This window comes from Spermophilus citellus, assembly GCF_964194105.1.
Source record: "Spermophilus citellus genome assembly, chromosome: 5".
Taxonomy (NCBI): Eukaryota; Metazoa; Chordata; class Mammalia; order Rodentia; family Sciuridae; genus Spermophilus; species Spermophilus citellus.
Window position 1 is genome coordinate 83,885,759 of NC_138186.1, and position 16,336 is coordinate 83,902,094.

The window sequence follows — 16,336 nt, forward strand, 5'->3', positions numbered from 1 at the left end:
GCAATGCAAGAATTGTACCCCATCAATGTTTAAAGAGATGGGTGCATCATGCTTATTCAAAAGCAGACATTATATTCTCCTTGACATTGGTCTTTTCAAGAGAAAGGGATTAGCAACACAAATTAAGTTTGGGGTTGTCATACTTATGTCAAATAAAAGGATAAAAGCCTATATCAGATCATAGTTTGAAGTATAATTCATCTAATCAAACTTTTCTACACTCCCCTATTAAGCTGTGTTAAAGAAATATTTAAGTTTTACAAACATTCAAATTTTTTAAATTAGCCTGACTTTTAATAGGGGAAACTTATCTCTAAGAATTTTTTGATTTCCTCCTTTATGTCTTCTGTAACCCCTTGATCATTCAGTAACATATTGTTCATTTTCCATGTGATATAGGATTTTCCCTTCCTTCTTTTATCATTGATTTCCAGTTTCATTTCATTATGATCAGATAAAATGCATGGTATTATCTCCACCCCTTTATATTTACTGAGGGTTGCCCTATGGCATAATATATGGTCTATTTTTGAGAAGGATCCATGTGCTGCTGAGAAGAACGTGTATCCACTTGATGATGGTTCATATATTCTATATATGTCAGTTAAGTCTAGGTTATTGATTGTGATATTGAGTTCTATAGTTTCTTTATTCAACTTTTGTTTGGAGGATCTGTCCAATGGTGAGAGAGGTGTGTTGAAGTCACCCATAATTGTTGTGTTGTGGTCTATTTGATTCTTGAACTTGAGGAAAATTTGTTTTATGAACGTTGCAGCACCATTATTTGGTGCATAAATATTGATAACTGTTATATCTTGTTGGTGAATGGTTCCTTTTAACAGTATGTAATGTCCTTCCTTATCCCTTTGGATTAACTTAGTCTTGAAGTCGATTTTATTCGATATGAGGATGGCCACCTCTGCTTGCTTACGAGGACCGTGTGTGTGGTATATTTTGTCCCAACCTTTCACCTTCAGCCTGTGTATGTCTTTTCCAGTCAGGTGTGTCTCCTGGAGGCAGCATATTGTTGGATTTGTTTTTTTAATCCATGTTACCAGCCTATGTCGCTCTATTGGAGAGTTTAAACCATTAACGTTTAGAGTTACTATTGATATATGGTTTGTATTTCCAGCCATGTTTGATTATTTATCTCTTTTTTTTTAATTTAGTTTGTTTCTCCATGATTAGCTTTCCCCCCGCCGTCTGTCTTTACTGAGGTACTTCCCACTGTTGGCTTTTGTTATTGTTTTTCATTTCTTCCTCGTGTAGTGTTTTGCTCAAGATGCTTTGCAATGCTGGTTTTCTGGCTGCAAATTCTTTTAGCTTTTGTTTATCATGAAAGATTTTTATTTCATTGTCGTACCTGAAGCTTAATTTTGCTGGATACAGAATTCTTGGTTGGCATCCATTGTCTTTCAGTGTTTGAAATACATTGTTCCAGGATATTCTCGCTTTCAGCGTCTGTGATGAAAAATCCGTTGTTAACCTTATTGGTTTACCCCTGAATGTAATCTGCCTCCTTTCTCTTGTAGCTTTTAATATTTTCTCTTTGTTCTGTATATTGGATATCTTCATAACAATGTGTCTTGGCATTGGTCTACTGTGATTTTATATGCTCGGTGTCCTGTATGCATCTACAATTTGTATATCTGTTTCCTTTTTTATTTCTGGAAAGTTTTCTGTAATTATTTCATTTAGCAGGTTACTCATTCCCTTGGTTTGAATCTCTATTCCTTCCTCTATCCCGATGACTCTTAAATTTGGTTTTTTTATGTTATCACATATCTCTTGGATGTTTCTCTCGTGATTTTTAACCAGCCTATCTGAGTTGGCTAGACTCTTTTTAAGATGATATATTTTGTCTTCATTATCTGACGTTCTGGCTTCTACTTGCTCCACTCTATTAGTGATACTCTCATTTGAGTTTTTAATTTGGTTTATAATTTCCTTCATTTCTAAGATTATTGTTTGATTCTTTTTTATAATCTCTATCTCCTGATAAAGATGCTTAACTTCTTCTTTTATCTGTTTATGTAATTCATTCTCAATGTGTTCTTTCGCTGCTTGAATTTGCTGTCTCATATCCTCTTTAAGGTTCCATTCCATCTCTCTAAGGTATTCCTTGAGTTCTTTATATGACCATTTTTCTGATGACTCTAGGTCCTCCTGAATATTTAGGCTGTCCTGCATTGTTTGTACTCCTTTTCTTCCTTGCTTTTTCATGCTGCTCATGTTGCTTCTTGTTCTGTTTGACTGCTGAGTTACTGTTTACTCCTATAAATTTATTTGATGTAATTCCCAGCAGGTCTCCTTTCAGCGGAATTTTGCTAGAAGTTTCTAAGCAGGTCGCATGTAGGTGTATTAATGGGTCTCTCTGATTCTGTTACTGCAGAGGCATTGAAAGTGCTGCCTCCTCGCCGGCCGCCATGTTGGGTCCTCCTAATAGGGGAAACTTTCAGGTAGCTTAGATCAAAAAATAATAATATATGAAGTTAGAAACAAATTTTAAAATGCCATAGAGCAAATTGACAATATTTTTATAAAATTATAAGACAGTCATCTTTTTTTTTTTTTTTTTTTTTGGTACCGGGGCTTGAACTCAGAGACACTGAGCCACATCTCCAGTCTTATTTTGTATTTAGAGACAGGGTCTCATTGAGTTGTTTAGTGCCTCGCCATTGCTGAAGTTGGCTTTGAACTTGAGATCCTCCTGCCTCAGCCACTGGGAGATTTAATAATTTTTAACTTCCCTTTTCACTTTAAGTATTTTGACATCTCAGTGTGTAAAACCTATAACATTTGGAACATACTATTTTTTCTTGTTTTTAACCTACAGTAAAATTTCAAACAATTATCAGAAATAAAAGGGTCACTTCCTTACCTAGCCACATACAGGCTTCTCATATCCTGGTCTTCCTACAACTCTGGCTTGATTTCTGTACCAGTTTCCCCTGGATGTCCATGCTTGTACTAGTACTTATACAGGTACATGCATGTGCACACACAAACATATATAATAGTTACATTCTACACTCCAGCATCACTAAGTCGTTTGTGCTTTACCATGCACACTACCTGACTGCCTTCAATGATGTTCATTCTAGCAAAGGCCCAGTTCCACCATTTCCCCTTGCCACCTTGGTAATCCCTATTTGTGTTTAAATTCTCAGCTTCTGCCTTCTCTGCTTGAAAATTTTCTCTGATTCTCCAGAAGTTGTTACACTTCTTTTGTGTGTGTGTTCTGGGGTCCAGCACAGCTCAGAAGGATTGGTCTGTAGCAGCAGATGGTCTTTAAAGGCATTCATTGCACCCTAGTACCTCTGCTGGTTTCCATGCATGTTTTATTTCTGCTAGACAGAAAACTACATAAGAATAGGGCCTGTATGTTAGTTGTCTTTATTTTCTAGTATCTATCACAGTGCTAGAATATAGAACATAATAAATATGTGAAAAATATTCTGTGACCAGAATATAAGCTTCCTAACCTGACCATCTAATCTAAAGTAGCCAGCATGTACTCCTGTTTTAGTGTCACTATAAGATTTACCACTACTTGGTATTTTCTTAAGTATTTGTTATTCCATTTCATTATTGGTTTCTGTCCCCAGAATATAAGCTCCTTAAGAGTCTGCCCTTAATGTTTTGTTCACCACTTTATCCCTCATGCCTAAAATAAAATAAAATATTCAGGGCCTAGAACAAAAGAAATCTGAGATAAAACTATAAATTGCATGAAATGAATGACTAGATTCAGGTTTTGCTCTCCTACACTAAGACCAAGCTTTTTAATAAATTACTATATAGGTTCATTGCCTCCAAGGAGACATTAAAATACTCTGGTTTCAATTAATCTTATAATTTTAGCAGTATTAAATTCTAAAAATAATGTTTCGCTCATTTGGAAGACTATAAAGGCAAGTATAATTAAGTAATGTGGAACATAAGTTTCAAAATCTAAAATGAAGTAATTATTTGCTCATTTTTACCTCTTTATTTCACTCTTTCTCATTTTCTTCTGAGTTTAATTTACCCTTCTGAATCTGGGCTAATCAAGCATTTATGTTATTATAGCAAATACTCTTATCTAAAATCAAAGTTGTCTGATCATTAACATTAAAGAATAATAGTATAACATGAGTCTGCAGCCAACATTAAAAATGAACAGGATGATATAACAATAATTACTGCAAAGACCTACCTAGCCAGTTACTCAATACTAATATATTTTAATTAAAAACTCATTTAGTAATGACTAAGTCATTCACTAATGATCTCTAGAGGAAAAAAAGTCTCCAAATAGCTTCCTATGATAACATTTTAGATTAGCTAAGCCTAATCAAAGTAAGATGTAGTTACCACTCCCCCCTCAGATTTCATGCAGTACTTTATTATATTTCACATTTGATGCATATTCCACCATGCATGAAACAAGCAATTTCTGAGCAACTGCTCTGTTCTAGATCTCATTCCTGATGTTATTCAAACTTAAATGAGAGAATCAAAAGAAATAGAATTAGAGGCTATGTGATTCATAAATATGATAGGATAATAGGAATGTATAAAAGGACCAACTGGTTACAACAGAGGAAATGATTCATTGTCCACTGGGAGTAGGAGAAACTTCCAGAGGTGGGGACATTTAAGCAGGATCAAGCATCACAAAGATCTGGATCTGTGTGACTAGATTTTAAGGAAGCCATGTAGTTGAACAGAAGCTCAGAGGACTGTTTGAACCAGACGTAGAAAAACCTAGGTTTCCAAGAACAATTGTCCCCACCCCACCCCTGACGCCCCTGCGCCTTTATCTGTAGTTTTGCTTTCTGTGGTTTCGGTTATTCACAATCAACCACAGTCTGAAAGTATTTAATGGGAAATTCTAGAAATAACTCATAAGTGTTAAAATGTGTGGCGTTCTGAGCAGCATGATGCAATCTCTGACTGCTGAGGACATGAAGCATCATTTTGTCTAGTGTATCTACTGTGTATATGCTACCTACCTTTCTTAGTTATCAGTTCTACACTCATGGTATTACAGTGCTTGTATTTAAGTAACCCTTATTTTATTAAATTATGACCCCAAAGCACAAGAGTAGTGATAGTGAGAATTCAGGTGGGCCAAAGAGAATCCATGAAGTGCTTCTTTTAAATGAAAAAGTTCTTGACTTAGTAAGGAAAAAAAAATCACATGCTAAGATCATGTGCCTTTAATTCACCTCACTTAATCTCATCATACAGGCATTGTATCATCTCAAATCATCAGAAGAAAAAAAGGGGAGTAGAGAATAATATGATATTTTGAAAGAGCAAGGGAGACAGAACCACATTCATGTAATTTTTATTACAGTGTATTATTATAGTCGGTCCATTAGTAGTTTTTTTGTTCATCTTTTACTATGATTAACTTATAAATGAAACTTTGTCATGTATTTGCAAGTATAAGGAAAAAAACAGTATATATAAGGTTTGCTGCTATCTGCAGTTACAGGTACCTAGTAGGACACATTTCCAGGGGATAAGGAAGACTACTATGAAGTCATTTTTTATTTTATGCTGCCATGGAAATTGAAAGGAGATCTTCCAGTATGATAACCTGCTCAAATTTGGTTTTGAGAGGTAATTCTGACTCCTTTGGGGAGGATGAGTGGCATGGAGAACTGTGGAAGACAGGAGAGAAAGGAGGCTGCATGTCGCCCAGGAGCTACTTAATTAGCATCTGCACTAAAACAAAATCAGAGCAGATGAGAGGAAAGGCTGAGATCAGGGCACATTTCTGAGGCAAAGTCAACAGCAAAGGCTTGTGCGGTTAGATACTGGATGTGAAGAACTGAGGGTGAGGATGTGGAGCTATTCTATTCTGTCTTGGAAGTGTGATCAGGTAGTGATGCCATCAACCAAGACTGAGAATATGGAGCCTTCAACAGGTTCAGAGGAATTCAGGCTGGTTGAAGATCCACTAACCTGACTCACTTGGAGACCATCAGGAAGATTAGAAATATTTATCTATAGCCCAGGAGATGTGGAAGTCTGTATGTGGAGAGAAGAAGATGAACCTTGAGAAGTGGGGAATGAAAAAATTGGATAAGAAAGTAGCAGCCACCAATATAATAAGCAAAGTACTCTGAAAACGAATCCAACATTAACCATCTTTTCCTTCATGTCATGCGCCTAGAAACCTAGTGTCCACACTTCCTCTGTTAACATTTAGACTTAAGACCCTTCATCAGGTGCCTCCCAGAACATGGCTTACCACCTGCATCTCAGCCTTGGCATTTGTTAGAATCTCAGTTTACAGCAGTCTTCATCCATACTCTTGGGGTCCTACATGATAGAAGCAAAATTAGTGTTTTGGTTAGCTTTTTCACTACTCTGTGGCTAAAAGATCTGACCTGAACCATTTTAAAGGAGGAAAAGTTTAATTGAAGGCTCACAGTTTTAGAGGTCTTAGTCCATAGAAGGCTGGCTCTATTCCTCAGGGCTCGAGGTGGGGCAGAACATCATGGCAGAAAACTGTGGTGGAGGGAAGCAGCTCACATGATAATCAGAAAGTAGAGAGAGACTCCACTCTCCAGCTACAAACTATATACCCTATAGCCACGCCCTCAATGAACCACTTCCTTCAGCTGCACCCCACCTGCCTCCAGTTACCACTCAGTTAATCCCATCAGGGATTAATTTACTATTAGGTTAAGGTTATAACCCAATAGTTTCTCCTCCAAACCTCTTGCATTGTTTCACATATGAGCCTTTGGGGGACACTACATCTAAATCATAAAAATTGGGAATGCAGTCTTATTTCTTTGCATAAGCTATGGATTGACACTGCATTGAGGACCCACTGGAATTAATTTTTAAAAGCAGACTTTTAAAAAGGGTTTACCAGGAAACATTATTTAACTTAAATCTAGGATTGAAATTGATGAAGTTGTAAGATGATTGAAATCACATGCTGTTACCCAGTTTCTTGCAGGATGGAGAGATGAACTTCCCCAAGAAGTATAGCACCTTGTAAAACTTAGTTTAAATATCCAAGGGCGTATGGGATCAGTGCTTTTCAGGAATCCAGCATCCTCCTCAAGGGAGTAACCAAGGACAGGGTAGAGACGAAGAGCTGGAGAAGAAGATTAACATTAAACAGGGATGATAGGCGGGAGGGAAAGGGAGAGTTAAGGGAAATTGCATGGAATTGGAAGGTGAGCCTCAGGGTTATACACAATTACATATAAGAGGAAAGGAGGAGTAGGAGAAAAATTATATAAGTGGAAGAAACGATTTATAGTAGAGGGGGTGGAGAGAGAGAAGGGGAGGGGAAGGGAGGGGAGGGGAGGGGGGATAGTGGAGAATGGGATAGACAGCAGAATACATCAGTCACTAGAAAGGCAATTTGTAAATCAATGAAAATGTAACTGATGTGACACAGCAATCTGTATACGGGGTAAAAATGGGAGTTCATAACCCACTTGAATCAATCTGTGAAATATGGTATAATAAGAACTTTGTAATGTTTTGAACAACCAACAATAAAATAATAAAAAAAAGTCACTTCTCATTTCACCATCTTTCCTGCCCCTATACTCCGTCCCCACTTCTCCCTCCCTTTTGCCCAATCAAAGTTCCTCCATTTTTTCCATGCCTTTCCCCATTATGGATCAGCATCCATTTATCAGGGAGAACATTCAGCCTTTGGTTTTTTGGAATTGGCTTACTTTGCTCAGCATAATATTCTTCAGTTCCATCCATTTACCTGCAAATGCCATAATTTTATTCACTTTTAAGACTGAGTAATATTCCATTGTGTATATATACCACAGTTTCTTTATCTATTCATCTACTGAACGGCATCTAGGTTGCTTCCACAATTTAGCTATTATAAATTGAGCTGCTATAAACATTGATGTGGCTGCATTACTATAGTATGCTGATTTAAAGTCTTTGGGTATAAACCAAGGAGTTGGATACCTGGATCAAATGGTGATTCCATTCCAAGGTGTCTGAGGCATCTCCATACTGCTTTCCAGATTGGTTGCACCAATTTACAATCCCACCAGCAATGTATGAATGTGCCTTTTCCCCCACATCCTCGCCAACACTTATTGTTGTTTGTATTCTTGATGAGATGGACATCATTACCTTAGGTGCATGTATGACTGCACATAGGGTGTGATGCTACATTGTGTACAACCAGAGAAATGAAAAGTTGTGCTGCAACTGTACACAATGAATCAAAGTGCATTCTGCTACCATATTACCTAATTAAAATTATTTAATTAATTATTTTTTAAAAAGTTAAAAAAAAAAGAAGTGTGCTGAATTTTATTTAAATATAAATAGATCTCAATATTATGGAACTATTTTTCCTAATTTTTTTTCCAAGCCAAACTGTATCCAGCTTTATTAAAGATACTTTTCATAAACAATCATGGTATTTCAGGCAGGACATGGGCAGACAATCGTTAACAGTATACAACAACTTTCAAACTCCCTTCTTGAATGGACTACCAAAATCAGAAAGCCACTATAAAACCCAATGAAGTCTTCATTTGATGCTCTGAATAGGGAAAGTTTAGAGTGAGGGTTGACATTTCACATTTAGCATGTTGTTTAACAACTTTTCACAAGCCGACCCTGACTTTCAGGAAATGAAAGGAAAATGGCAAAAATTATTAATCTGGAGATCCACAATCTAGAAAAGGAACTGCTGCTCTTCTGAGGGACACTATTCTCAATGACGTCACTGGAAAGTCCAGATGGCCCCACACACTGGTAAAACCAACTGTTGGGAATATCAGGTCCCAACAGGTTTAGGGGAGTTAAGTCTATGCCGATGGCAGAGAGGGACAGGAGGACATACAGATGAGTTTGAGTTTTTCCATACCACAAGGCATTTGTGCCAAGGTGGCTATGTGTGCCAACATCAGGGAATCCCTTCCTCTTAGGAACAAAGAGGAAGTCTCTCAAAACTAGAAGGGAAAGGTGTCTTCCCCCACAGCAATCCAGCTTTGGAGACATTCTACTAGTGACATATGCTCCTTCCCCCCCCCCCCAAACAACAATGAAGTGTTCTGTGTGCTAACAACATAGCTTAAAAAAAAAAATAAAACAAAATTCTGCATTTTTATAAAACTTGATAAAAAATAGTATTTCAAACTGTACAGTCACCAGAAGTACACAGTTATCAAAAACGCACACACTTCACTTGGCATCTCCAGCACCTTCAGCTTTCTGTGCCTGGTCTGTTTTGGCATCTCCATTTTCTGCAGGGTTATTCCCATCCTTGCCAGTGTCAGCTTTTCCCTTCTTCCCTTTGGGTACCTTCTCTCCCTTCTTTGCATGGGCCTTTTTAGGCTTGGGCTCTGGCTTTGGAGGAGCAGGTTTGGCAGACAACCTTGCAGATCTTCTCTGTGGTTCGTCTTTCACCTTGGCTTTATCTCCTTTAGCATCCCCTTCAGCCTTTCTCTTGGGCATGGTGGCGACGGCGGCGGGACGCAGGTGCTGGACGCGGGTATGCAGCGGCACACGGCTTTGGTGTCCGGGGGTCGTTCTCGCCTCTTCTTCTTCACACTGCTCCTATTTTTCCTAATTCTTAACAAATAAGAATTGTTTCTAATTCAATAATTTCGAGAGATAAAAGGTGAACAATAACTGTTGTATATATTTAAGTTTACTTTGTAACTTTCAACTATAGAAAGAGGAAAAGAAAGTGATCGTGTGAAGTGTTAATTATTGAAATCAACATGATGGAACTACATATGAGTCTATAGATATTGGCTATAAAATATTTTGAACTTTTTTATATATTTGAATTTTCTTAATAAAACATAAAAGGTTTTACTTTTCTATGAAAAAAATATATATAATAGAATAGTTGTTGATGATAAAATTTAATAAAGTTTGTATTCTGCACTTAAAATCATAGAAAACAGATACATAAAGCAAAAAAAGAAGTTCTCTTTCCAATAATCATTGAGTCAATCAAAATTGCCTTCTACTGTATCATAGATAGAAGAAGGTCCTGCCCCTTGAGAACCACTCACCTAAGTTGTTATGAACGGTAAGTAGTTGGTCCTTATCCTTAAGCCTCTGCCAAAATAAGTCTGATCCTATACCCAAGCAGCAAATGCCAATATAGGAGTTCAGTTACCACCATGAACATCTGCATCATAAAGGCAGAATAATGCAAAGGATAAAAGTGGTTAAATAAACAAGCAAAAGGCCTAAGTTTACCTACATATACAAACTTCCCTTGAAATAATAGCTGGAGACAAAAAAAAAAAATCAAAGTTTGGGATTTTTTTTCAGGAGATAGGTGCAGGAAGGCAAAGAGAATTAATTGCTCTGAAAAATCTCCAAGAAAAAAACATCTGTCTGAAATGAGGGATCTCTCTTTCTTTTCACTCAGTAATATTCAGAAATATAGAGGGATGAAATACAATTTTAACATAATTTAACCTAGCCAGAGCCAGGATTCATTTTTATGTTTCTGTCAAAATCCAACAACTTTTCAAAAAATCATAAGATGGAAATTTGCAACCTCTATAGTTACTAGCCGTTTTTCATAAGACAGACATTTCAGGCAAACAAAAACAGTAAATTCTGTTTCCAACTGACAAACTATTACCATAGAAAATAAGCACGCTCATCTTATCTGAGTCAGGTCCTGGCCTATGAATGTTGAGTGCATTCTGTGTGACAATTCATCCCAGCCTCTGGCCCACAGCACAGTGCTCCTCAGGACAGCATCTCCCCTGGGCGCTGAAGGATCTCAACATGAGGCAATAGTATCAATGCATGCCATATGCTTTTCTTAGCACTTGAGCACCCAGCATTCAATTGAGAATCAGGGAAAGGTACTAAAATTTTGTCCCTGACCTCGTTAGTGTTCTCACTGTATGGTCACTCCTTTACATGCATCCCCAAAGTCAGACAATAAGAGAATCTCAAAGTTTCTTGTCCCCAACTTTGCCAGAAAAGGGGAGATGATAATGTTCTCACAATCTTCATGGTACTTAGAGACCTCTTGGCCAGCTATTATAAAATTTAGATTTTTTAAAAAATTATTTTAGCCAAACTGTGGCAATATAATCAATGCTCTAGATTTCTCAATTTCCAGAATAATAGTTTGTTATCTTTCTCCCCGTGTCCCCAGGTTGGAACCTAGGGCCTCATCCATGCTAGGAAATGCCTTTCCAGTGAGCTACATCAAGAAGAATGTGAGCCGTAGAACAGGATAAGCAGGCATTGTAGAGTTTTATATCCCACAAATTCATTAATAAAAAAATCTCAAGTATTCTGAATTTCCATTTTAATTTATCTTAGAAATTTTAAAAATGAAGTGTGAGAGGACTCTTCCCTCATGTACTATTGCCCAGTCCTTTAATGCCAATAAACTATATCAAGTCTAACACTGTCTCCCATCTCCTCAAAGCCACTCTCTGGAAGCTTGTCAGTTCAGGGCCACATTGAAGACAAGGACTGAGGAACCGTGGGTTAGCACTTGGCAGTGATCAGATTATTGAATATTAACAATTATGGAAACTAATGAGGATATGATATATTTTCAAGCTTCTGCTTTTAGCATGTATGGGGAATGCCTTGTTCTTAGCTTAGGCTCATTCCTATTTTCCTGCCCAGAATAGACCTACATATATAAGTGCTATCCCAATTGCCCCTGCTGAGGGGCAAGAGCAGCTGTATGGTGACAGAGAACCCAAACTGGCTCTTCTTGAGACCTTTGTCCTGGGGCATATGCCTCATTTCCATCAGAATAAAAGCCAAAATTCTCAAAAGAACTAAGGAGACCCTACCGACCATGGTCCTCCATTCCTACCTCTTTCACCCCTGCCCCTCTCCCTTACTCAGTCTCCTTCAGCCATCCTGGTCTCCTATTCTCCATTCACACCCCAGAGCTTTTGCTGCAACTGATACCTCTGCCTAGATGTCTCTTACATCAAAGAGCTGCTTGACTCACTCCTTTAACAACTTCAATTGCCTCCAGAAAGGTCTACCCTAAATCTCCAAGTATTTAAGACTGCCAGCTCCTCCCAGCACCACTCTTTCATCAGTCTCTAGAGTAGTCATCTCCCAGTGTTCTGTAAAATGTAATTGTTTATTATCTACTTTACCCTACTAGAAGTACCAAGTGGGCAGGGATTTTTCACTCTGGTCACTACTCTATCCTTATAATCAAAAAAGTACCCCACACCTAGGAAGCACTCAACAAATATTTAATGAATGTATTTATTTTATTTAACAGTTTACAAAGTGATTTCTGTGTATCAGACAATGGTTTAAAAGCCACACAAACATTGACTTGTTAACTTATTTAAAATCTGATAACAAACATTAATAAAGAATTTTTTTCTTTTTTTTTCTTTGTACCAGGGATTTAACCCAGGGACACTCAACCACTGAGCCACATCCCCAGCCCTTTTTTGTATGTTTAGAGACAGGGTCTCATGGAGTTGCTTACAACCTCACTAAGTTGCTGAGGCCAGCTTTGAACTCGCAATCCTCCTGCCTCGGCCTCCCAAACTGCTAGTATTACAGGAATATGCCACCGTACCCAGCTAATAAGGGATTTTTATCCCTATTTTATTGAAACAAAAATGAGGCACAGAGTGGTTAAGTTAAATTGTACATACCTCATAAGTGTCAGAGTCTCTCTGTGCCCTGAGTTCTGCTAAATGAATGAAATAGTAGAATGTCCATTTTCTGCACTGTATCCTAAGCATCCTACTATGATAAGATCCCACTATTTGACACTAACCTAATCTGGTACTGTATTGGCCTTCTACTTCCCTGAAACTTGCAGCTAAGCATCCAGGGGCCAGTATCAGGGAAAGAGGCAAGTAAGTATATCAACTGAGGCAAGGCTATGTATCTTTTTATAGATCTATGAAATATATCAGATCAGAATATTCAAATTCAGTGCAAAGAACTAATGAACACAAAGCTTCAAAAATGAGTCTCAAGCCCCTTCAATTAGTATAGACTCTTCCTTCTGATCCAGCTTGTCATGGCCCTCCTAGGCTGGGGGCTGCCCCCACAGATCACAGGGGCCTTGGAGGTACCTATGGGGCAGACTAACACATTTGCATTCTGATTTATGCAGCTAGCTGTAATTTATTGAAATGATAACCTCAATGTTTAGAAAATATTTAAGAAGATTGAAAGGGGGTAATTAGAATTTGGGAGGAGGAATATCTCTTACCAGCTTTCCATTAAGTTGATACTTAGGGAATCTCTGCTAATAAACTGTTGCCAAATGAAGATCCTGCTGGGTTTTCTTTAATTAATGAGATGGCTTGGTTGTAATTATTCCATTAATTGTTTAAATGCAAATAACTGCTATTAAGGATCTTCAGAAATGTTTGCTCTCAAATATGTTAAACTTCCCCCCTTGTCCTTTCATTTCTGTTCTTAATTTTCCTAGTGAATCCTCTTTTAATAAATGGTGCAAAAATATGTGTTACCCAAACTCTAGTGGAATTGTTGCAAACTCTGAACTAGTGCAGTCTGAATGGAAGTGATGAATTGTGTTTGTGCTCTTGAAAAAGATAAGATTCCATTGAACCCATATTTACTATGCTAACAAGCAGAGTAAAATATTGGAAGAATGACAGAATAGGAACTTTCAACAGGATAGATAGTTCATTCTTTCTGATGAAATGCCAGTCTTGGATATGAAAAGCCCATCTTTGAACACTATGTTCTAGTAACTTGTAGACACTCTTTATCATGGGGAGGGTGCTTTAGTGTAATTCTATTCCCTACCTGCAAAGATAGGGCCTAGGAAATAGAGGCAGCAGAGAAGAGTCTCTCCCAGTCTCCACACCTATAGAGATTCTTGGAATTTCTGTCACCATAAATGGCTATGATGAATGCAGCTGCACAGGCAGGTTACCTACCAGAAGTGGGCCTGACCCAATCTCTTCCAGAGAGGATTCATGGACTGGCCTGGGAAAGGAAGCCATGATGGAAAATGGGGTTGCAAATGAGAGAGAAGAGCTGTTTCCAACCAAGGAAATTCCCCAAACCCTCCTTGGTTCAAGAGGAGAATCTGCCCCTGTTAAGTTCCTTGTTCCTTTTTCCTCCAACCCACCACCCTACTGACGCTAGTCAGGCTGTAAACTTACTTCCAGTTCATGTTGCTCTGGAGTCTTCTTTTGTCTAGATTTTACAAAAGGTCAACTTGACACTGCTGTATCATTTTACCTCTATTCAGGCATCCAGGCTGCTTAGGAAATGGTAAGAAATGCACTTTCTCTCTCCAGTGCATGCTTCCCTGGGGCTGACTCCGACTTCTAAACAGAGAGTTAGTTTTGCCCAAAGCCAACTTCTTGTTAATGTCCTGTAAAGTCAGTCAGTATGTGCGCCTATATTTCAATGGCTTTGATCTCTAACTGTGTACAGGATGCTTTATTAGTCAAAACTGTGAATCAGTCCTCTCATATAACATTATACTACTACTTTGGTCTCCAGAGCAAGTGTCAGGTTGCCAGCTAGGAATAGGCCTACAACCAAATAAAAGAGCAGGAGAGCAGAACAGAGTTTCAAGTTACTGTGACAGATAAGTTCCTTCCTACACTAAGTGATTTTCCAAATCAGTCCAAATGATGGCAATTCATCCTATTGATGGAGGCCATCTCCCGTCAGAGGCTGTTTGGCAGGTGCTCATAATGGGTGCAAGTGAGTAGTGGTGTAGTAATTAAGATATGTTGATGATATGAGTTTGGCAGCAATAACATCCCAAATACTATTATGAGCAAATAAGAGTGATGGCTTCTGTACAAAAGGAATCATCTCTGCCTAAGATAAAAGTTACACAGCAAGATGAGTCCATTTCTCTCCAACAAGGAAACTTCAGAAAAACAAATGGGAATCAGTGATGTGGTGAATAACAACACAACAGAGAAATAGATTGTGACTGAAACAATGCACACCCCATGTGTTCCCTGTATTCGTCTGTCAGAATAATTCACCATTAAATTAAGTTGACAAATATTTGCTAAATGTGGTGTCTTATATTTAGGGATAACCAAATGTAACATTCCAAACACCTGAAAATTTCCAGGTAGTTTACTGTTTATAATATCATCTCAGTTTTTTTTTTAATTTGTTTTGTTTTGGTTTTTGGTGGTGGGATCGAACCCAGGGCCTTGTGCATGCAAGGCAAGCACTCTACCAACTGAGCTATATCCCCAGCCCCCATCTCAGTTTTTTTTTTAAGAGTAGGTATAGAAGACATACTTATTCTTAATCTACTGTTTAATGATTCAAATGAACAACAGGCAAAAGAACTCATTATATTAGTTCTAGATTGTCTATGAGCAGGCCCTTCATCTTACTCAATTTAAGAGTATACTTGATTTATAGCCTAACCAGTCTTGAATAACATTGATGGATGACTAGAAACAATTAGAGATATAAATAGATATCTCAGAATCATGACAGATTTCATAAAGAATATACTGTGAAGACTCCCATAGTTAATAAAATTGAAACTTTTAAAATAGATAGTCTTATATATATTTGAAATTTCTTTGAGGTCTAAATGTTCAAAATGATAGAAAATGTCAAATGTTCCTTCAATTTAGAAAATGTTATTAACCCATTTTGTTCCATCATTCCAGATGTGGGACACCTATAAAAACTTAAATGTAGTATATAATATAAAATTATATAATATATAATGTAGTTAAATAATAATAAATTATAACATTAACATAATATATAAGCCATAGATTATGATTTCTGACCTATTTGCATGTATCTATATTAGTCCCAAGAATCAAAAACTAGGGACTTAATGGTTTAATGGAATATTGTTACACTACTATTTATGTATGTACTTTGGGGATAATAAGGTGTTTTATGTCAATCTGAGCTTGCACTGAGAGCTAAAGTGCACTATTTGTGTAGTCTATTAATAGGGACACTTGTAGAGTCTCATTTTTGAATTTTTGTCTCTCTTGCTTTTCTTTTTTTATTTGTTCTTTTAGTTATACATAACACTAGATTCCATTTTGACATAGTTATACAAGCATGGAATAGATATTGTTCTAAATCAGACCCTAGTTCCACTCCTTCTCCTTCTCTCTCTCCATCCCCTGCTCTTTTCTTTTTGTTGGCCTTTCTGCTATTTGCACATAGTTATTTATTTTTTTAATTAATTTCTTGTGTATGTACATGATGGTGAGATTCACTCTGGTATATTTGCATATGTACATAGTAAAGTCATGTCAGATTCATTCCACTGTCTTTCCTTTTCCTAACCTTGCTCCCTTCCCTTCATTCTTTTTTGTCTACCTCACTGAACTTGTATTTTCCAACCCCCCTT

At 37.4% G+C, this 16,336-nt stretch overlaps 2 protein-coding genes across 6 annotated transcripts in view; one reads left to right on the forward strand and one right to left on the reverse strand.

The window, feature by feature from the left end:
* Positions 1 to 16,336, forward strand: part of KCNQ5 (potassium voltage-gated channel subfamily Q member 5) — a 551,365-nt gene that overhangs the window by 379,787 nt on the left and 155,242 nt on the right. The window lies entirely within an intron of this gene.
* Positions 8,788 to 9,481, reverse strand: LOC308650026 (non-histone chromosomal protein HMG-17-like). The gene has a single exon (XM_081295950.1). It carries the CDS (start codon positions 9,460 to 9,462, stop codon positions 9,190 to 9,192), a length of 273 nt encoding a protein of 90 aa, XP_081152076.1. The 5' UTR covers positions 9,463 to 9,481; the 3' UTR covers positions 8,788 to 9,189.

What these genes read in the sequence shown, in the direction of transcription:
- LOC308650026 (XM_081295950.1), bottom strand. Translation starts at nt 9,462, where the DNA reads ATGCCCAAGAGAAAGGCTGAAGGGGATGCTAAAGGAGATAAAGCCAAG.